This window comes from Bidens hawaiensis, unplaced genomic scaffold, assembly GCF_021521415.1.
Source record: "Bidens hawaiensis isolate Kalapana, Puna unplaced genomic scaffold, B.hawaiensis_p1.1 tig00059219_1, whole genome shotgun sequence".
In the NCBI taxonomy this organism is placed as follows: Eukaryota; Viridiplantae; Streptophyta; class Magnoliopsida; order Asterales; family Asteraceae; genus Bidens; species Bidens hawaiensis.
In genome coordinates this window covers 17,742-40,445 of record NW_027500682.1, presented here as the reverse complement: position 1 = coordinate 40,445, position 22,704 = coordinate 17,742, and the positions used below count along the sequence as shown (strand labels likewise).

Genomic DNA, 22,704 nt, shown 5'->3' with positions numbered 1-22,704 from the left:
GACTAGAGGGGCATGCTTGACCACACTGAGCGTAAGCTGAAGGGCGTCGAAGAGGCTGCAGCTAAAGATGTGTTGATTGCCAACCTTACTAAAAACGAAGCCGAACGCGCCCGTGATGAAGCTCAAGCTGCCCTCCAGGAGGCTCTGGTCACCAAGGAATGGCTTCTTCGAGAAGCGTTGTCTCAGGTATGCGCAGCTTCATAATTTCTTTACGCTTTTCCCTACACTTAGAAGAGTTTTTGATATACTTCTGTTTTGTGGTTGTGCATCGGGTTCTTACGAACACATCTTATGACGATGCCATGAGCGCAGCCCTCAACGCTTCTCATGAGGATGAGGAAAAGGCTGGCTTCCTGCTTGGTCTAGGGTTTGTTGAGAAGGGCATCCCGCCTTCCAACTTCCCTCTATATGACGTGGATACTGAAGCTACTTATGACCAAGCAGTGAACCAGTATGCTGCCTTCCCGCATCCGGTGGTGGAGAAGGTGAACGAGATTACTGCTGCTGATGATGGGCTAGCTATTCTCAAGGCTTTCCTTGAACCGCCACACTCTACTGGTGGTGCGGGTTCAAGTGGGAGTGGTCCTGAAGCTTGATCCTTTAGATCCATTTCCACCGTTAAGAGTAGATTTTTATTTTTGTATAGATTTATACTCTTGTATGCGGGTATGTGCCCAGCCATTCTTGTAATACTTGAATTTTTATGGAATATAAATATTTTGTTAATGCCTTGCCTTGTAAACCTTATATGTTTTGCTCATGCATATTCTAGTTTAACTTAGCAATTCCTTAAGTACTTTGGATAAGTTAACCTTTCAACGTGGCAGATAATAGGTTAAAGTTTTGCTTCCTCTTTCGTGATTGTGCGGATAAGACCGTCACTTTCACTTAGTAGGATGGCTAAACTTTACCTATATCTGACCTGCGTGGAGGTTTTCCTCATCTTTTCCTTAGAAATTTTCTAAGTGTTTTGAATAAGTTAACCTTTCGACGCGCGGTTGTCCATAGGTTAATGTTCAGTTTCCTCTATCATGATTGTGCGGGTAGGACCGCCACTTTCATTTAGTGGGATGACCAAACTTTAAATATAACTGACCTGCGTGAAGGTTTTCCTCATCTTTTCCGTAGAAATTTTTTCCGTTTTGTGTTTATGCGGGTTTTGCCGCCTTCCACACGCAACGGCTTACTTCTTCCCATATTTATGCGGTGAATACCGGCATATCAGTGTGGGAAGTTCATAAGTATAAAGGTAAGGCTATCAACACAATGTGATAAAGGAGAATCATTTCCATTAGAAGTGGCTCTAGGCCTTTTCTTTACAAGTTTGGAATTGATCTACATGTAACATTTGCGTAATTGAGCTCCATTCCATGTTCTTGGGATGGGAGTGCCATCGAGCCTTTCGAGCCGGTATGCGCCCTTTCCCAAAACTTCTTTGATAATGTATGGTCCTTCCCAGACCGGGGCCAGCTTTCCTGGGCGCTCTTGGTTCGAAGCCTCGTTGTTACGCAATATGTAGTCTCCTACATTGAAGTTGCAGAGTTTTACCCGCGTGTTGTAGTACTTTTGCATTTGTCGCTTGTAGTTCTCTTCACGCGCTGCGGCTAAGTCTCTGCGCCTTCGGTCAGCATAAGGTCTAACCGTCTTTCCGCATCATTGTCTCCTGGCTGAATCAAGACCCTTGGTGAGGGTAGACCAATTTCGACCGGGACCATGGCTTCAGTGCCATAAGTGAGGCTGAACGGGGTTTCTCCCGTACTTGCCTTTTTCAACGTTCTGTTTGCCCAAAGGACGTGTGGAACTTCGTCCACCCAGCCGGATCTGTGTTCCAGGAGTCTTTTCCTTATGCCGTCGACGATGCTCTTATTTGCTCTTTCCACCTCACCGTTACCCTACGGGTGCGCCACTGAGGTAAAGGTGTGGGTGATTTGAAGTTCTTCCAGCCACTTTTGTAGCTTCTTGTCAGCAAAGTTGGTGCCGTTATCGCTCACCAAAGTCTGTGGAAGTCCAAAACGACAAATAATAAATTCCCAAATAAATTTTTTAATATGTTTTGCGGTTGTTTGGGCTAAGGGTTTTGCTTCTATCCACTTGGTGAAGTAGTCGATGGCTACCACTAGAAACTGAACGTTTCCTGCTGCTGTGGGAAGTGGGCCTGTCACATCGATGGCCCACTTCTGAAATGGCCATGAAGAGGTGACTGGAACAAGTTCATTCTTCGGGCGATGCGTGTTGGGTGCGTAGAGTTGGCAAGACCTACACTTTCTGATGTATGCCAGCGCATCCGTATGCATCCCCGGCCAAAAGTATCCCGCGTTGTTTAGCTTGGCTACAACAGCGCGTGGACCTGCGTGTATTCCACAGATGCCCTCGTGCACTTCCCTTAGGAGGTAGCCAGCATCTTGGTTGTCCACGCATCTTAGGAGTGGGCCAAGAAAGTTTCGTCTGTAAAGGATGTCATCGATGAGTTGATAGTTCAGTGCTTTGCAACGTATTTTTCTCGCCTGTGTTTTTGACTCTTGTAGTATACCCGCCGCAAGGTAATTTATTATTGGTGTCATCCACGTTTCTGTGCCGGTTTGGATGACACAGATTTCCTTGTGCGGGACTGATAGTGCTCCAAGGGGTTCAATGCGGATATCCTTTCCCAAGTGGGTGAAGGCTAATGATGCAAGCTTGCTTAACGCATCCGCAGATTTGTTTTCGCTACGCTTGACATGTATGACTTTACAATCTTTAAAATCGCGCATAAGGGTTTTTGCTTGTGCGAGGTACAGGGCCATTGTGTCGTTCACGACCGTGTACGTCCCGTTTATTTGGTTGGCTACTAACATGGAATCCACGTGGGCTTCCAAGTTCTTCACTCCCATCTTACGCGCAATTCTCAGCCCGGCCAAGAATGCTTCATACTCCGCTTCGTTATTCGTGCTTGGAAAATCCAGTTTAATAGCGTAAGTGTATTCTTGGCCTGCTGGGTTTGTTAGTTTCAACCCTGCGCCTGAACCCTCGTTGCTAGCTGCTCCATCAGTGTAGAGTCGCCAGACATCATTGATGTCCTGTGCTGGGGAGGGTTGAGCCTCCTCCTGGCACTCTTTCTTCCGCGAGGCGGGGACTTCTGCAATAAAGTCGGCCAAGACCTGGCCTTTTATGGCTGGTCTCGGCTTGTACCTTATCGCGTATTCTCCCAATTCTATTGCCCATTTGGCTAGGCGTCCCGACAATTCGGGTTTGCCCAGAACGTTTGCAAGTTTGAAGTTGGTGAGAATGGTGATTGGGTGACCTTGGAAATATCGTCTAAGTCTGCGCGAAGCCTGTACAAGTGCTAAGACTAATTTTCCAGGGTGGAGTACCGGGTTTCTACGTCTGTTAGGACACGGCTAACATAGTAGATTGGCATCTGGATGCCTTTTCGCTCTACTAGCAGGACTGCTCCGGTTGCTCTATCTGTGGCGGAAAGGTATAGGATTAATTCCTCCCCCGCTTCTGGTGCTGTGAGCGTTGGGAGTTCGATCAAGTGTGACCGAATTTCCTGAAAAGCTGCTTCCGCTTCTGGTGTCCAGCGGAAGTGCGTTTTCTTTAAGCAGTTTCTCAATGTTGACACGAATGGAAACGACCTATCTGCATGGTTTGCCAAAAAGCGGTTAAGTGCGACTAGTCGTCCATTCAGTGTCTGAGCTGCTTGATGGTAGTAGGTGATTCCATTTTGATAATGGCTTTGACCTTTTCAGGGTTCGCTCTGAAGCCATCTTTAGTAACAATGACTCCTAAGAACTTCCCTTCTTCCATCCCAAAGGAACACTTGCTCGGGTTGAACTTCATGTTTATCTTTCTGAGCGTGTTGAAAGTTTCTTCGATGTCTTTCAACATCGCTTCTGGCTCAGGGCTTTTGATGACCAAGTCATCCATATAGACTTCCAAGTTCCTCCCAATTTGGGCATGAAACTCTTTGTCCATCAGGCGTTGGTATGTGGACCCTGCATTCTTAAGTCCGAATGGCATCATTTGATAACAAAATGTGCCATCGGGCGTCCGAAATGCGGTTTTGTCCTGATCGTCAACGGCCATGTGGATTTGATGGTATCCCTTATACGCATCAAGGAAGCATTTAAGGCGAAACGGTGCTAACGAATCTACCTTAAGATCAATTTCGGGTAACGGGTAACAATCTTTGGGGCATGCTTTGTTTAAGTCTTTGAAATCTATGCACATGCGCCATTGTTTGTTAGACTTCGGTACCATAACGGGATTTGCAACCCATGTTTGATATCTGCTAACGCGTACGATGCCCGCGTCAAGGAGTTCCTTGACTTGGGTTCTACACGCGTTAGCTTGTTCCAACCCCATTACTCTGCGCTTTTGTATGACTGGCGTAAAAGCCGGGTCACACTTGAGCTTATGCTCTGCCTTACTTCGAGGTACACCAGTCATGTCAGCTGGTGTCCAAGAAGATGTCAGTGTTTTTCTGTAGTAAGCGTTTGAGTAAGGTGTGTGTAGGATCAGTGATTGTTGGGCCAATGGTAACAGCCTGGTCAGGGTATTTGCCATTGAGGGCCCATTTTTCTGGTTCGGTAATGGTTGGTTTAGCCATCTTTGGTTTGGGTTTAGATGAGACAGATGCGATGCATACCTGGGGAATACCGGTGATCATCGCTACACCCTCAGCTGTTGGCCATCCCATCATGCCGTGGACTGAAGATACCACGGCATTGAATCTTGCCATCCCGTCTCTCCCGAAGAGAATGTCGTATGTGTGGTGTGGCTTCCTCATTACGACAAAGTCCACGTCTTCTGTGCGGGAGTGTTTCCCGTCTGTGAGAATGACGGGGAAAGATAGGATACCCAGGGGGGTGTTTGTGCTGCCGTCGAACCCTTCCATCGAGGCGTAGACCGTTTCCAGGCGTTCCTTGTCTTCGTCGTCTAGCTTGTCGAAGAACTGCCTGTACATAACCGTTGACGAGGCGCCGTTGTCAGCAAGAGTGCGGGAAGTGATGTAGTGCCCCAGCTGGCTTTTGATGACGATAGGGCCTTCTTTGCTGGGTCCTCCTGGCACTCGCGGGAAGCGCACCTCAGCTTCCTTCCACGCGCATGGTTCTGTCGTTCGTCTCTTTCTTCCTCCGATGTTACTATGAACCATGTGGATGCTGATGTCAACAGGCTTTCGTCCGTTGCCTTTGTATCGGTTATCATTCCTCCCTCCATTCTTGATTGATGCCACAAGGTGTGTAAGTTTTCCATCCTTGACGAATGTTTCAACAATATCCTTCAAGGATGTACACTCCTCAGTGGTGTGACCCTTTGTCCCGTGGAAGTCACAGGATTTGCTCTGATCCGCATTAGGTCGCTGCCGGATCATTGGAGCTTTTGGCCATGGGAGTTTTTCGGTGGCAAATATCTCCGTGACGCTTTTGGTGAGTGGCGTCCACCGGGGTTTTCGGTTTGATGGGTGCGTGTTATCTCTTCCGCCTACTAGAGGGCAAGAGCTGGATGAGGTGTCAAAGTTTACCCTTGACTGCCAAATACCTAGCTTCCTCTTTTTGTTTTGCCGGGCGGTCCGAACGTTATTTTCTCTAGTCCTCTGCGTGTAGAGGTGTGTATTCTGGGGAAGATCCCTACCCAGTTGCTTCTCCGTTTCGGCAAAGCGCTTGGCCGCCGTCATGATGGCATCCCATGTGGATGGCATGCCGTCCTTACCCGTCAACGTGCGGATAAGCTCTGGGTATTCGGCGCCCTGGATAAAAGCGGCGCGAACAAGATCTTCGCTTATGGTGCCCAGACTTATCTTTTTCGAGTTGAAGCGAGTGATGAAGTCTAGTAAAGATTCATCCTCCTCTCTAACGCAGTTGAGGATCGTCCACTGCTCTTCAGTATATTTCCTCTGTTGACTGAAGTGTTGGCTGAACTTGTGTTGGAAGTTCGCCCAATCATAGATGTGGTGGACCGGTAAACGATCAAACCACGTCCTGGCCGCTCCAACCAGCGTCATCTGGAACATATAACACCACGTGGGTTCCGTCCAGTTGCTGACGGTTGCCCCCACTATGAATCTGTTCAAGTGATCGTCTGGGTCGGATATACCATCATAAGTGCCTATGTTGGACATTTGTTTGGCACTCTTCGGGGCGATTGCTTCCGCAATGTCCCTTGCAAACTTGGACGTTCCCGCATTTGCAACAGTTGGTCTAAAGGTTTTGGAGAAGTCACGTGGGTTTCCCCCCGCGTTCCTTTGTTTAAAGGTTTCTCCAAAATTCCTTCTCGGTTGGAAGTCCGTTTCCTTGCGCTTCCCTTTCGCCCTATGGCGAGGGTTTGCGTCGCTGTCGGATTCCTCCCAATCATCGTCCAAGTACTCGCACTCATTGCTCATGTTGAGCTGTTGTCGAGTGCTTCCGAATTCGTCAGCCTGTTGGAGTGAACGTAAGCGTTCATCCAACTCAGCTTGGAATTCCTTCTGACGTGCTTCCGCCCACGCTTTAACTTGATCAAGTGTTTGGCTGGGGAGCCTCGTCTGTTGTCTTTCTACCTAGGTATCAATGAATCCCAGGGGATGATTATTTACTGCACTTGCCCCGGCTTGGGTAACCGGGGCAGTGTTCGTAAAATTTGTGTACTCGCCGGTGTTCCCCCTAGTAGCTGGGGTTGTGGATACCGGGGTTTCTTGGTCACTCGCTGGCTTTGGCACCGGAGTAACCTTAACCATCTTTCCAGAGGTTTTGAAAAGACTGAGAAAATTAGTTCTAGCTTTTATGCACGGATGGCGCCAATGAAGAAACACTAAGTGACCCCGGAAGATTACGGATAATCTTAGGGTTAAGTAGATGTTTCCCACGAGGGTTAGGTCCGGCAAAGATGGTTATTCTTCTGATGACCTGCAAAACAGACACCGTGAGCTCATCACTGAGAAGGAGGGGGGGTACCTCCTTGTGACCACCCTCTGGCGTGAGAATCAGACTAGATTGCTCTGAATATAAGTGTATATTAAGAGAAATAGCTAGAGCATATATCAGATAATATATGAAGATATAAGATGATGATACCGTTCCAAGGTGTTGGAGTATTTATAGCCGAAGGTAGGTTTCCAAGCAGGTACAGCCAGCTGTATAATATTCCTTTTCTACCAACTGTGGGCTACGCACGTGCCATGCTGGTGGTTGGTGGGTAGGCAGCGGCTGATAGTGACATGGCCGGCTGTGTACTATTCCTTTTCCCCCGGCTGTGTACTATTCCTTTTCCACCAACTGCAGGCTATGTACGTGCCACGACAAGGGTTGGGAGTAGGCAGCGGCTGATAATGACATTTTGTACTAGAGCTTGCTCCTCCTCGTACTGTTGTCGGTGAGCTGTCACCCTGTGATTGGTTCATGGGCTGCTTTGGTCAGATCTTGTCTATTTTGTCCATACCTTGGCAGGTATAGTACAAAAGATCTTCCAGAAGCGTACGGACTGGCTCATTTGGGCGGGAGTATTCCCGCCTTGCTCATTCCTTCTTCAGGTGACACTGAATTATTGAGAGTTAGTGCCTTGTGCGTGTAGCCTTGCTATTAGTTCGGGTAGCCTTCCCTGATGGCGTGTATCCGCAGCTGCGGGAACAGGCGGGGTACTTCACCATTGGGAGGCTTTTCCTGCGGGAACAGCTGGCGTACTGCGCGTAAGGTCTTCATCTCTGAGCATGGTTGGTCCTGCGGAACCAGTTGGTCCTTGCGCAGACGTCCCTCTTCAAGGTGAGTCTTACGGGTCCAACTGGGCTCTGCTGGGACCTACCTCTTCAGAAACCAACAAATGTCAACTCCAAATAACCATATTACGAAACCCTAGCCTATTATGAAGAATGTAAAATTGAAGGAAAATACCTCACGATGGATGAATTCTTTCAATAATCCTTCAATTATGGTCTGAAATCTGTCCACAATAACTTTGACGGGTTTAATTTCGTGAACTGATGGAGAAGATAATCGACGGGTTGTGTATGATTCTGATAATAGGCGATGTATGTGTGTGTAATTTTGATAACTAAACCCTAGATTGTTGACTGATGGAGAAGCAGGTTATGAGGCTATGTTTAGGCGGGTGTTCAATTTTTATTGAATTCTTTCAATAATCCTTCATTATTTTATATCTTGTGTTTTTTTTACGGTTATGACACCGGTTTGATGACATTAAAAAATAAGTGTCATAAATATTTTGAATTTTAGAAAGTAAACTCTTTTTAATGACACACATTTACCGTCATAAATCACAGCGTGTCATAAATTGTGTGTCGTTAAAAGCCTTTTTTGTACTAGTGCATGGTTAAAAAAAATTTAAACACTAGAAACAAAATATTATAATTTAAATTACAATAATAACTTTAAAAACATATCTAAAATCACTTAAAACAACAAATTGTGGAACATAATTCGACTAGTTAATGGCATAAAATATTTCTAACTTCTTTTCTTCTTTCTTTCCTTTTCTTTTTATGAAATATTTCTTCTTTCTTAGTGTGAAGATTGATTAGTGGAACAAATCCACAATGCACTAATAAGATTTGATTGAAAAGAATTGATATGATTCACAAATCTCTTGAAATATTATCATTATTAAAAGTAATTTTTGAATGATCTTTGCTGTTTTATACAACATTGAATATAAATTCATGACAATCTTATGGTCATAAAACACTACAACACTATAAAACATCTTCTTCTTCTTCTCTCGTCATCTCCTCCTGACAACATCTCCTATGATGAACACCATTTGCATGGAAATATGCTTCGTAAACAATTCATATCATGGTGAACAACACTTGCTACCACCATAGCCTACACTAATGCATGTCACCACCATCACCATGTTCAACGCTACTTACCACCACCACCACCACCATATTTAGATTCGATGTTTGCCAATTGTCCCCATGACCCATCATTGATTGATGCAATTAACAAATTAGCTTATGGAGTTTAAAAAAACTAGCCTCTCTTATACAAATTAGTCCATTTACACTTATAATTTCCAATCACTAATGCAACGGGTTGTATGCACTTTAAAGTTTAAACGCACAGCCATCTTCCATATTACAATTCATAAAGTTTTAGAAAAACACTTTTTACTCTCCAACTCTATAAACATCCATAAAAAACTTTAAATTTTCATATTATTTAAATTAAGAGAGTATTTTAGAGTAAATTTATAAAAAATTGGATTTAATTCTGTTGTAGATGTGGTATAATAGGTGAAATTTTATCCATTGATGAAAGGGAGAATAATTGACCTTAAAGTGACCTAAGAGCTGGTACAAGGAAGAGTGATATAGGGTTCTTGAAAATAAACGGTTGTTGTTGCATAGGCGGTATACCATTACAACAATGATTGTTTAAAAGTTTATCCATGACACTAATACGTAAAATAAGAAAGCAATCCGATGAATGACCGAGACGAGCATCCCACAACCCGATGTAGCATCTTAGAGCGAATAGAGTCGATGTGGTTTAGGAAGCATAAAGAAACCATAGTATAAGAAACAGTGACAAATTGATTATCATTAACAAGAACAAAAACATGTAATGAAGTAACGAAAGTGAAGATAAGAAGTGTCATTTCTTGGCATGTATTATTGGTAAATTATCTATTAAAATTTAAAAGTTTAGAATAAAATAATCTCTTTAATTTATTTAATACTAATTAATAATATCTTGTTTCACAAAATTTGAAAAAAAAAAAACACGACAGTGTGAATATTATCTTGGTTATTCGTGTGCCTCCTCAAACATCAACAATGGCGTTTACTGTTCTAAATTCGGTACATAATTCATACACACACACACTCTATTCATTCTTTCTTCATTTCATCATCTAATAAATTTATTCAAGTCATTTATTCCAATTATGCCCTTGCAGAACCTCAGGTGTAATCGCACATTCAGAGCCTGCATTTCTGAGGTTAATTCCTTATTTCTTAAATAAATATTTTATTACTAATTAAAGTTATGTGCTCTGATATTAATCAAGAGGATAATAATTTGATATCGAATTTTTCATATTTGATGTAGTTCTGTTTGTGTTATATATAAAAGGATCAATATTTTCAAAAAATAAAAAATTGATAATAATTATACTTCTTCATTGAAGCCCTAATTTAAAGACCTCAGCTTCTTTAACTTAAACAGAGATCGACCTCGTTTATTAATTATTTTATCAGTTTTTATATATTTTTATGATTTTTAACATTTTTTCTAATTGTAATTTTACGTTTATTATTTTTTTTTGGAATTAATTTTGTTCGGCTGGCTTTCATGAACCGTTCGTTAACAAGTTTAATGAGAAGAAAAGATATTATTTAGCTATTTTTATCATAATTTGTATATGATAATTGTTATTTAGTAAATTTATATGATAACAAATAAGTAATAGTCTCGTTTAGGCTCACGAGCCATCTCGAGCTTGATAAGTGAAGCTTGTGATCGTGTTTGTATATTAAACCAGCTTATTTTTAGGTTCGGGCTCGAGCTCGAGCTCGAGCTCGTATAAGCATGCCTCGATTCTAGCTTTTTTGCAAGTCAATCTTGAGTAGCCTGTGAGCGGTCTGGCTCGTTTAGGCTTGCGAGCCGGCACGAGTTTGATGAATGAAGCTCGGGCTTGTTTATTAAACAAGTTTATTTTTTAGGCTCGAGCTCGTATAAGCTCAGCTCGGTTCAAGCGTTTTTGTGAGCCTATCTCGAGTAGCTTGTGAGTAACTTGGCACGTTTAGAATCGCAAGCTGCCACGAGCTAGATAAGTGAAGCGCGGGCTCGCTTATAAAATAAGGGTTTAGGCTTGAGGTTGCTTAAGCTCGGTTCGGTTTAAGTAGCTCATGAGCGGCTTGGATCGTTATACCCCAGTTTTAATACATGAACTTGTAACAAAACTTGTATCATTTTCCAGGACACAAACCATGGGATACCGATCGTCAAGGACAATATGGTAATTTCACACTGTCAAGATTCAAACAACCATAACAACCCTCCACTTGTTACTGCACTTAAAGCTTCAGCCAAACAAAAAGTAGCCAGTTTTCACTTTCCAGGTCACAACAGAGGCCGGGCAGCTCCGTCTTCACTAACCGAACTCATAGGACTACAACCATTTGTTCATGATCTGCCCGAGCTGCCTGAGCTTGACAACCTGTTTGCACCTGAGGGCCCGATTTTGGATGCACAAAAGCAGGCAGCTAAACTGTTTGGAGCTAAAGAGACGTGGTTTTTAGTTGGGGGTACAACGTGTGGGATTCAAGCGAGTATTTTGGCTACTTGTTCGCCGGGTGATGTTATAATTGTACCGCGAAACGCTCATCTGTCGGTTTTTAATGGTATGGTGTTGTCGGGTGTGATACCAAAGTATATTGTTCCGGAATATGATTTTGATTGGGATATTGCCTGTGGCATCACTCCTTTGCAGGTAAATGATTTTCTCTCACTATTCTTTTATTGGTTAATTAGTTCTATAAAAAGTTAAAAACCGATAACTTTCTCATGTTTCACGAAAAAGTCAGCTAGCCTTATTTTGGTATATTAAAGTTTCTCAACATGTAAAAAATGTGCACAAAAGGTCACTAAACTAGTTTCTATACATTAGAGTTCCTAAACTTGTCTAAAATGCACTTGCGAATTTTTTTCAAAAACAGTCACTTTTTAACTCCTAAATTGATAAAAATTTTGATAAGTGACAATGTGAATTCAGCAATTTCGCAAGAAAACAAAATGTTAATACCATTTTATTTTGGTCATTTAAGCGTTAACAAGTGATTATTTTCTTAAAAAACGCAGGCATTTTGGATTTGCTTAGGGACTTTAATGAATAAAAGTTGGTTTATTGAATTTTTCATGTATTTTACAAGTTTATGTTTTTAGTTGAGTAAAATTTAGGTATATTGGCATTCTTTAATGGGTTAATTAATAACATAAAAACCAATATACTTCCGTATGGGTTAATTAATAACATAAAAACCAATATGTTTTAGCATTCTTTTATAGGTTAATTGATACCATATAAACCAATGTACTTTAGTATTTTTTCAGGCATTTTATAAAGTCTCTCAACTTGTAAGAAATGCATGAAGATCTTTTACAAAAGTAGTTATTGTATATTAAAGTCCTTAAACTTTTCTCTAAAATGCACATACATGTGAATTTCTTTTTTAAAAAGACGACTCCTTAACTCTTAAATGATCAGAATTTGATAAAATGGCATTCAGCATTTTCTAAAATTTTTTTTACACCATCTTGTTTAACCAACTTAATCATTTACAAGTGATTATTGTTAAATAAAATAAAAAGTACGTTTATTTTAGATGAGTTTAGGGACATTAATATATGAAATATAGTTTACTGATTTTTTTCAGGTATTTTTTACAAGTTGAGGAACTTTAATATACCAGAAAGTATACTGGTTTTGTATGGTGTTAACCTTCTTTTATTTTGATTCAATATCTTTAGGGGATATATATTTTTTTTGTTATGTATGACCAAAGTTACTGTGCCACCACAGGTGGAAACTGCAATTAACGAATTAAAGAACGAAGGCCGAAAAGCATCAGCAGTACTAATAACCTCACCAACATATCATGGAATCTGCAGCAACCTTGAACAAATTTCACAAGTATGCCACTCACACAACATTCCCATCATCGTGGACGAGGCTCACGGGGCCCACTTAGGGTTCCACCCACACTTCCCTCAGTCTGCTCTTAGTCAACGTGTTGACCTTTCGGTTCAGTCAACCCACAAGGTCCTATCCTCTCTCACACAATCATCCATGTTACACATGTCACATAATAATAATATTATTAACCGAGAACGAATATGTCAATCCCTTCAAACCCTCCAAACCACAAGCCCAAGTTATCTCCTTTTAGCCTCATTAGATGCTGCACGCGCCCAAATAAACAAAAACCCGTATACCATTTTTAATGAACCTGTTGAAATAGCTACCGAAGCAAGATTCCTTGTAGAAAAGATTCCGGGAATTAGAATCTTTGATTCTAATACCTTTGAGCTCGATCCGTTAAGAATTACAGTTGGCGTGTGGGATCTAGGTATATCTGGTTTTGAAGCGGATGAAATTTTAGATAAAGATTTTGGAGTGATATCAGAACTAACCGGGACCCGTTCGGTTACATTTGCGATTAATTTAGGTACACATAGAGATGATATTTTGAGGCTCATGTCGGGTTTGAAGCATTTGTCACAAAAATATGGTTTATCGAGCCGGTTAAATGAAAAAAAGTTAAATGAGATGGTTATGAAGTCTTGTATTGGGAGTACCAGTGAGATGAGATTGAGTCCCCGAGAGGCGTTTTTTGCGAGTAAGAAGAAAGTTGGTTTAAAAGATAGTGTCGGGAATGTTTGCGGGGAGTTGGTGTGTCCGTACCCGCCGGGGGTCCCGTTGCTTATACCGGGGGAAGTGATTAGTGAGGAGGCGTTGAGTTATTTGGTTAATGTGAAAAAGAATGGTGGGTTTGTTAGTGGGGCTGCTGATTCTAGTCTTTCAACGATTGTTGTTTGTAGTTAATAAGTAGAGGCGCGACTTTTGACCCGAACTAGCTGTGATTTGGGTGGTGTTTTATCTTAAGCAGGACAAGTAATAGGTAGTCGACGATGGCGAGTAAAGTTGATATACGAGTCAAAGAGGTTGAAAGTTACCTAAAAGTTTATGAAAACAGGTCAAACCGGAAGAACGTAACCAAGTTTTGAAGAAATGGGCTCTTGCAAGATGCAAGTGAAAGGATTCACATAATCTTTTTTCTTTTATGTAATTGAATGCGTATAGTGGCATTGTGCAAATTAGTGAATTATACTTAATTCAACATTTGTATTCAAATCGCGGAATTTACTACAACTGAATCGGAATTAATTCCTTTAAAAATGTATTTGGTTCGAATCTAAAACGAGAACAATCGATAACCACAGGGATCAAGTCTTACACTAAACTTACTAGTCAAAATGCAAACGGAAGTCGGGATTTTGTGTCTGTTTATACATGAAATGCATCTCTGTTCATTCTCAAAAGCCTCTAAAACGCGTTTTCTATAGTGTTTTTAAGCTCGTATGAACTGAGTAGCTTTACATTCAGACACCATACCCAAGTGGGCGTGGATTTAGCGATTTGAACCGACCAGGAAGAACAAGAATTAAAAACCAACCTGCGATTTGATGACAAAGACCAGGGACTGGTTCTGTTAGATTGGATTTGAAGATGATTCTTGTCCTCAACAAATGCTTGACCTTTTATGGTCTAATGACAAAATTGTTAAGACTCAAGTAATAATGTCATTGTTTAGACCTCAATGGGTGCGAGTGTGCAACATTGGATGATACAATGACCTTCCAATCACTAATATTTCTTGACCACGACCGATACCGGATTTATCTAGGGTATTACAAGAACACCACCTGAGCCTTCAAAGGAAGAATCAGCTTCTAACACAAAGTGAATGAGTTATTATCCAACCCATTCAACTCTTAACACTTGATCACCAACCCTGAATTTCATGAATATTGCTTGAAACTTCACATATAGTTGTTCCCAAAGTACCATATCATAACTAGTTAATAGAATCAATGAAGCTACATTGCATTATCCATTGAAAACTTTCTCATAACTTCATGCAAGCAACCTTGTTACCATTGGAAACATTTCAATGCCCAAACACCCCCTAAGACTACATACTTTATAACTAAATTATCTAATTATAAAGCTTCAAAATTTTCATATTAGACTTGATAACAGTACTAAAAGTAACACCAAAAAATCTTAAACTTTTTTTTAAAACCATATTCGGCCAGGTCCAAACCGTGGTTCACTAGAGCCCTACATTAACATCAAAAGCCCGGTCAAAATTTTAAACCGGTTACACCTAAACCCATGGCACAGTCTTCAGACCCATCATTCGACACATCTTTACAAGATACCAACAAACACTACAATCTCTAATGAGATATATCAACAACATACCATACCGTGTAAAAGATACAATCCTTATCATAAAGAATTGAAATCGTCTTTCTTTGCTTTCTTTGCAGCCTGATTCTCAGGGTCAACCTCAGGCGCCTTCAAATACTCGGGCATACCATTATTGTCCTCCATGGGGCCCGCCCACGATAACGGTTCAGCTACATTTATATACAAACCACATTTAAGCCAAGTGACCAAAAAAGGGGGTTAAACGAGTTGGATATCATGTTTAAAGAGGTCGGGTTGGTTGGACTGACTTAAAACTGTGATAAAAAATTAATATATTTATAAATAATTAGTGGGTCAAATATGAATACTGATTTTAGATTAATTCAATTACGCTGGGTCAGTTTTGGGCTAAAACCAAAAACCCGTTTTTGCAATGGGTTCCTTTTAGGTTTTTCGGATTTGCCATTTGGGCTTTCGGCCAAAAAAATACCCAAAAACAGAACGAGCATAATTTTCTTTTGCTGATTAATGATTGATTTTTACTACACATTTGGGCCTAGATTATTTGCATACACAAATTAAGTTTTTTTATATGCATATATATAATCCAAACGCCCTGGTTGTGGTGCGCGCATATAATGTATTTATGTGTGGGCCCTCGGGTGGGCAAAAGTGAAATTGCACTAATTTTGACGTTAGTTTACTATTTTCGTGAAAATAATGCTAAAAGTGGCGGAAGGTTAATCAAGCATCATGTGGTGGCGTTGATGGCCGAAAGACAAAGGTACATGCACCAAAAGCCGGTGTCCGGATGGTTGAGTGTTATGTGTCTTATGTCCAAGGCTTGATGCACTACTACTATCGAGCCGGGGGTCTCACCGGAAGCAGTCTCGCTATTCCTAGGGGGTAGAGGTAAGGCTGTCTACATCTTACCCTCCTCAGACCCTACCATAGCTTTGCTATTGGTGGGATTTACAGAGTACGGTGATGATGATATATAATCCAAAACTCTTAACATAAAAGGCTGTTTTTTTCTTTTAAGTTTTTACGGTTTGGTTCGGTCCGGTTTCAGGTACACGCCAAACCGAAACTGAACCGGAAATTCGGTTTCTTAAGAAACAATAAAACCAAACTTTCGGTTTGGGCTTGGTTATTTCGGTTACGGATCAGTTTATTTCAATTTCACGCACACCACTAATTACAATACCTATTAAATTGGAAACACAATGACTTACAAGGTTTTATGCATTGAAAATACACTTTTGGCAATTTCTGACTCGTTTTGCTCTTTAGTTAACCTTTTTTTAAAATGTTTTAACCATTTAACCAGTTAACAAGACACGGCCAATTTGCATGTAAGCGGGTCAAAACTGCCAACAATATTTATGAAGCTAAGAAACCAGTCTTACCAATCTGCAAATTCAAATTCTCGGCTGGACCCGCCCACGCTAACGGTTCAACTGAAAATTGTAAACAAGAAAAATGTTGTATTAAAATAAACAGAAAAAATAAAAAAATGCATCAAATTAACATGTTCTTGTGCTATTTTGATATACCAAATGTTTTCACTAATCTGTTGCATATCTTTCAATAATCAAAACTAACCACTAGGCATGTAAACGAACACAAACGCAGCATGTTCGTGTTTGTTTGTTTAACATTAACCGAACAAACGATCGAACATAAAATTTAAACGAACATGGTTTTCTTATTCTTGTTCGCCGGTTAAGAAAATGAACATATCCGTGTTCGTTTAATTGTCTGTTAATACAAACGGTTCAGGTAAACAGACGAGCGTAACTGAACATAGATGAATGTGCATAGCTGGGCTAAAACCAGTTGGAAGTAATGTGAAGAACAACGTGTATGGCCTAAACAATTATTAAAACTATACTAAGTTGTAATGGGCCAAAACTGTTATTTGAATATAAAGGTGAACAAACAGATTTAAATGAACGAACGTTCATGGACATAAATGAACAAATGAGGCATGTGTCCATGTTCGTCCGCCTAACTAAATGAACACATTTTTTTGTTCATGTTCCTTCTTTTATCAAATAAAAAAACTTCCTGTTAAGCAGGCCACGAACTGTTCGCTGAACGTTTGGTTTGGTTTGGTTCGTTTAAGCCCTACTAACCATGTCATAATTGCCACACAGTTTCCTAGTTCGCTTAATCTATTCCTAAAACTAATTAACTTTAAAGTAACACTCAAAAATACCTGGTGACGGTCCAAGTGTTTCGGGTGCTTTGGGTTTAGGACGTTTTTTCACATAGTTTTCCCGTAGCGGTCTTGGGATCTGAAACGAAAACCGTCCGAGCGCGATTCCTTGTGCATGTTCTGGGTGACTCTCAAAATATCTGATAAATATTAACATAAATATTCGGTTTTCAATTTACAGATGATCAGAAAGCAGCAATATACATTTTGCAAATTGGCCCGTTTTCGCAATTATAACTTTTTGACCCGTTTTGGTGGTTACATTTACAAGTATTTTGGAACGCCCTTTTTGGTTAAAATAAATTCAAGGCACAATTTCATATATACTGATAGAACCTCGAAAATAAAATATAAATTTGATAGAAATAAACAAGAACAAGGATAGTTGGCCCGATTCGAGAGGGGCTAGTCTCCGGTTAATCCGATTCGAGAAGGATTAGATCTCCGACTAAAAGGGTACAAAAACCCTTAATTTGATAAACAAAACATCGATGATCCATAAACTAAAACACGAACCTATAAAAACCCATCAGTAGAGAAGTCGGGTTTGTATCATAGGGTAAAGTTAAAATACAAAGGGAGACAAAAATGAGAAGTGTGAGAAGGATTGTGGACCACAAAAAAAAACCCTTAAAAATAAATAAAAAATAATAAAAAATCATAACTCTAAATATAAATAAAAAACGAAAAAAATTAAAAAACTAAAATGTTTCCGCCATCAATCCCGTTAAAAAAATACAAAAAAAAATGATGAAAAGACACAATGGCGAGATCAAAGACACAACGACGAAATTGAACAAAATACACAATTATAACTAAAAAAGACACAATAGATCGCAAAATATAACACAATGTTGAGTAATATAACACAATATAAAGAAAAAAAGACAATGCCAAGGAAAAAAGACACAATCAATAACAAAAATAAACACAAAACACAATGATAAACAAAACAACACGACGACTTTTTTCACTTACCATTGTGTTCTTTTTTTTTTTGATGAGAACGAGATAGGTGGTGGAAACATTTTTGTGTTTTTACATTTTTCGTTTTTTTGAGTTATGATTTTTTATTTATTATTTTTAAATTTTTTTGAGGGGTTTTTTTGTGTGGCTAGAAATCCTTCTCATCCTTCTCATTTTTGTTCCCCTTTGTAGAATAACTAGACCCTTGTATCATATACCCCTACAAATTTCCTAAATACCATATACACCCATCCTGAACTTAAAATTACCATATATGTCCTTAAAACTAGTTAAAATATCAAACTTATACATTTAATTTAAACAATTTAATAAATGACCATTTTACCTTTATTTCTAAAAAAACTTTTAAATTTAACCTTAAAATTTCATATTTACCCGCTTTCGTAATTATAACCTTTTTAATCTGTGTTGGTGTTTACAAGTATTTTAAAAGGCCCGTTTTGGAGACTTGGTAATAATTAAGGGGGTGTTTGGGATTGCTTATTTTCACCAACTTATAACTTATAAACTTTTTGAAAAGTAATAAGGTGTTTGGGATTGCTTATATTGTGAGAGGAAAAGTTCCATAAGTTACACTTTTGTAACTTATTAACTTAATGAAAAGTTATAAGGAGACAAAATAAGGAATCCCAAACACCCCCTAAATAAAAGACTACAAAAACAATAATAACTAAAATGAGGCAAAAAAAAGCTTATTAATTTATGAGAAACAATTCGAAAATGACCATTTTACCTTTATAAATCTCTAAAGCTTTAACACTTCAAGTTTATTATATTTTCAATTTTGAAAATTCATATTTAGCCCGTTTTCGCAATTATAACTTTCTGACCTGTTTTGGTGACTACAAGTATTTGGAAGGCCTGTTTTGGTAATAATAAAACAAAATCCGAATAAAATAATAACTAAATTGAGGCAAAAGCAGCTTGTTTAATTACCAATAAGGGACAAAAAAACATCAATTATGCAAGCAAATCATTCAAGAAACATACACATACTAAAACAGGTCAAAACAAGTTATAACTCAAAAGAGAATAATTTATAAATAAAAGTTATATTGAAAATTTTGTCACGACAACGTACCTAGTAACATCAGGCAGTGATCGAAGTTTGGCGCCCGTCGGTGATGTATAATATCTAAAAACAATAAAGATATACAAACAGACGTTACATTAATATAAAAATACTACAAAAAGGGAAATTTTTACAAAAAAAACTGAAAAGATTCGTACATGTCAGCAAATTTAGAGCTGCTTTCATTTCTAAGCCTCAAAATCCGTTTCCAACCAGGTGGCGGTCGTGCAATGTCGGGTTTATCAATAGCCCATACGCGGGTCCCGTCTTGCTCAATATCAGTCGGGTCATCACACGAAACGACCCGGTTCCATTGACGTGTCGTGTCACATGTAAACGGTACGTCGGTAAAACGTTCTCGAATCACCTCATATTTTTCTTGATCAGGTATTAATCTCCACTTCAAACAATTTGCACACTGGACCGTAAACGCACCCACTTCAGGCGGTTTTTTTGATACAGCCCGGGGTTTATCTGATTTGGGAAGTTTGACCGGTTTGACCACGTTTGACCCGTTCAACGAATGATCATAAACTACCATTTGTTTGTTTTTGTCTTCATCGTCTGAGCTGTATTCAGATGAAGAAGCGTCTAAAGCATTATCATTTGGTCCCTCAACAGCATTTTGATCATTCTGTAACGTTTCTTGAATAGGTTCAACGGTCGGTGCAGCCATATCGGGTATTTTTCCTCCAACGTTATCACTTGGTCCCTCAAGAGCATTTTGGTCATTCTGTAAGGGCTCTTGAATAGGCTTAACGGCAGGTGGAGTCATATCGGGTCTTTTTCCTCCCATTTTTATGGTGATTTTTGGTGAACGTGACTGCATTGCTACAAATTTAATATTATCCTGAAACACGCGTAACATAAAGTGAAAATCTATCTTAAATGTGACATGTTTCTTAAACGGCTTAAGCGATTAAACACGACCATTTTACTAAACAGGATATAAAGTTACCTCTTTTGGCCGGAAATCTCAAAAACGAATCCGTGAGCTCTTCGAGGGCAAAATGGTCACACGCGTGGAATTAAGCTAGATCTATATCATCAAGTTATTAAAACATATTAAAAATACTTCCAGACAATAAAATCACTAACACCCTAATGATAAAACATTATAAAGATCCAAAAAAACCCAATTAACATATAATTAGACAAATCTTAAACATGATATACAAAACCCTTAATTCAAAATTGATGAAATTAAAAAACCCACAACACAAAATCAACAAACTTTAACTAGATCTGTACCAAAACACATGCAGAATCACTAAACCCTAGACAACAATTCGATCAAATTACTAGTCGGCAACTCAAACCCACAAAATATAATGAAAATTAAGACCAAATCGGTACGATAATTGATGTAATTAACCTGTAATCGGGAGATCTGAGGTGAAGATTGGGAATTAGGGTTTCGATGGGATTAGATTAGGGTTTGGATTGAGAGAGCAGATGATGATGATGATTTAAATGCATTTCAACAAACAAAAAGATGGAATTTGGAGATTCGTGAATTGGGTTCAGGCAATCTTATTATTATTATTATTATTTACATACATAGATATGAATTTCTTAGAATATATTATTAATATTAATAGGTAAACTTATTATTATTATTATTATTTACATACATAGATATGAATTTCTTAGAATATATTATTAATATTAATAGGTAAATTTATTAATAGTTATGTTTTTTATGTTATCGTGATAAGATAATATTGATTTTATGTTGGGTAATAACTAAAAATCTAGTTAGGGATGGCAAAAATAACCTAACCACAAAGCATTCTGGATGGGTATATCTAAAGCCCGACAGGTATTGAGCTAGATATGTGATTAGGTTCGAAAATTTTTCACAGGTAAGGGTCAGGTGTAAGAATTAATAATACCTGACCCGATTACCCGAAAACACATAGTTGTTTACCTGAACTATATACACGAATTATAAACCCAAAGTTTTTTTAATTATTAATATTATTTCTTCTTAATCTTTTCCTAGTAACACTTGATTTTTTTAGGTTTATCATACAAAAAAAAATTCATTTTATGTTTAAAATATGTATTTTAAAATATTATTTATATTTTATATGCTATTAAGTTCATACATAAACTTATATAATAATTAAAGCACTATTATTTATTTATGATAACTTTTATATATACGTAATGATACATTTTAATTTGTAATAGTTTATAAATAAATAAAAAAATATATAAAATATACTTGGAAATCCTAAAGGGAATTTTTTAACAAACTAACGGGTATACCCGATACTTGACGGGTAATTACCCGACACATACCCGATGGGTAATGGGCCTGATATTAGGGATGAAATTTTTTTCACGAATACATGAACCTGTACAGTGTTGGAATTACGTATGCCCGAGACACATACTTATACTAATGTGGCTAACTGTGTTTGATCCAAGTCGGGTCATACCCAATAACAAGCTAGACAACACCAAATGTATTCTTTTAATGATTTGATCATTTAAACGAATACCGAACACTACATGTTTAGAAAAATTGGTTTTCTAAACAAACACACTTGAGGATTTAAATAAATTATCTGGATAATTTGTTTATATATAAATTAATTATTTAATTGGTTAAATAATTATATAAATGTATGTACATTTTATAAAAATGAGTTTTATAAAATAAATGGAGATGTTTTAAAATGGTTAACTTGAAACTTTGATAACCTTGTATAAAACCCAACAATGGCATCAAGAGCCGGTTACAAGGACTTATGCTCCTTACATATTCATAAATTTCGGATTTTCATGGGTGAAAAGGGAAGTCCGAAAATTTGGTGGATTTTACCCCTCATGGTTTTGTAAGATCTTGACATGCATGGAAAGATCTTAGGAAACCATTATTAACATTTGGATGTTGAATATATAAAAAAAATAAAAAAAAATTTGGCCGTAGCCTCTTGGGGGGGGGGGGCCGATTTTGTTTTGGGGGTATTTGGGCATTGGTTGCTTAGGTTGCATGCTTAGAACATTTGGTATGTTTGATTGTGTCATAACCGAAACCTAGACCTTGGATGTGTTGATTGTTGTTTGTGTATGTTGATTATGTTTATTATTCAATATGGTTGTAATAATTCATAATCTTAGGCTTGTGTAATTTATTTATTCATAAATTGGTATGTAATAAATAGATTAGTTGCATTTTTCTTTTTTTTTAGAAAAATATGTATTAGGATACATTTTGTAAAAATTGAAGATGCAAGAATTGGTGGATTTGGGCCTTGGACCGAAATTTTGGGCTTGTTGGGCCTCACCGGCCCATCATGGGATTCAAGCCCATTAGGCCCATAAATTTCACTCTTGGGCCCAAGAAGACTTTTGGAAGTTTGGAGCCCATTAACAAGCCCAACAAGAACACAACAACTTGGAGAGGATACTTGAAGCATTTGGATGCAAGGTCAAGTGGGAGTCAACATTCCATCCTTGTGTCATGTTTTGTCCCTTAGGTGTGACTTATGACCTATAC

General features: G+C 38.7%; 2 protein-coding genes across 2 annotated transcripts; one reads left to right on the top strand and one right to left on the bottom strand.

Moving 5' to 3' along the window:
• Positions 1-9,692: 9,692 nt before the first annotated feature.
• LOC143602617 (uncharacterized) lies at positions 9,693-13,562 on the top strand. The gene is made up of 4 exons (XM_077079663.1): positions 9,693-9,775; positions 9,874-9,915; positions 10,897-11,409; positions 12,499-13,562. Exons 1-4 carry the CDS (start codon positions 9,752-9,754, stop codon positions 13,519-13,521), a joined length of 1,602 nt encoding a protein of 533 aa, XP_076935778.1. The 5' UTR covers positions 9,693-9,751; the 3' UTR covers positions 13,522-13,562.
• Positions 13,563-14,748: 1,186 nt separating this feature from the next.
• Positions 14,749-20,744, bottom strand: LOC143602616 (methyl-CpG-binding domain-containing protein 2-like). The gene is made up of 7 exons (XM_077079662.1): positions 20,569-20,744; positions 20,152-20,232; positions 19,352-20,043; positions 19,203-19,256; positions 17,135-17,274; positions 16,323-16,373; positions 14,749-15,122 (listed from the first exon to the last, which is right to left on the bottom strand). The coding sequence occupies exons 3-7, from the start codon at positions 20,020-20,022 to the stop codon at positions 14,992-14,994; spliced, it is 1,047 nt and encodes a 348-aa protein (XP_076935777.1). The 5' UTR covers positions 20,023-20,043; positions 20,152-20,232; positions 20,569-20,744; the 3' UTR covers positions 14,749-14,991.
• Positions 20,745-22,704: the final 1,960 nt, after the last annotated feature.

Excerpts from the sequence above, each read along its gene's own strand:
- LOC143602617 (XM_077079663.1), top strand. The coding sequence starts at position 9,752 with ATGGCGTTTACTGTTCTAAATTCG. Across the intron at positions 9,776-9,873 it reads CGTTTACTGTTCTAAATTCG|AACCTCAGGTGTAATCGCAC; the intron begins GTACATAATTCA and ends ATGCCCTTGCAG. Across the intron at positions 11,410-12,498 it reads GTGGCATCACTCCTTTGCAG|GTGGAAACTGCAATTAACGA; the intron begins GTAAATGATTTT and ends GTGCCACCACAG.
- LOC143602616 (XM_077079662.1), bottom strand. The coding sequence starts at position 20,022 with ATGCAGTCACGTTCACCAAAAATCACCATAAAAATGGGAGGAAAAAGA. Across the intron at positions 17,275-19,202 it reads TCACTGCCTGATGTTACTAG|ATATTTTGAGAGTCACCCAG; the intron begins GTACGTTGTCGT and ends AATATTTATCAG. Across the intron at positions 15,123-16,322 it reads GAATTTGAATTTGCAGATTG|CTGAACCGTTATCGTGGGCG; the intron begins GTAAGACTGGTT and ends ATATAAATGTAG.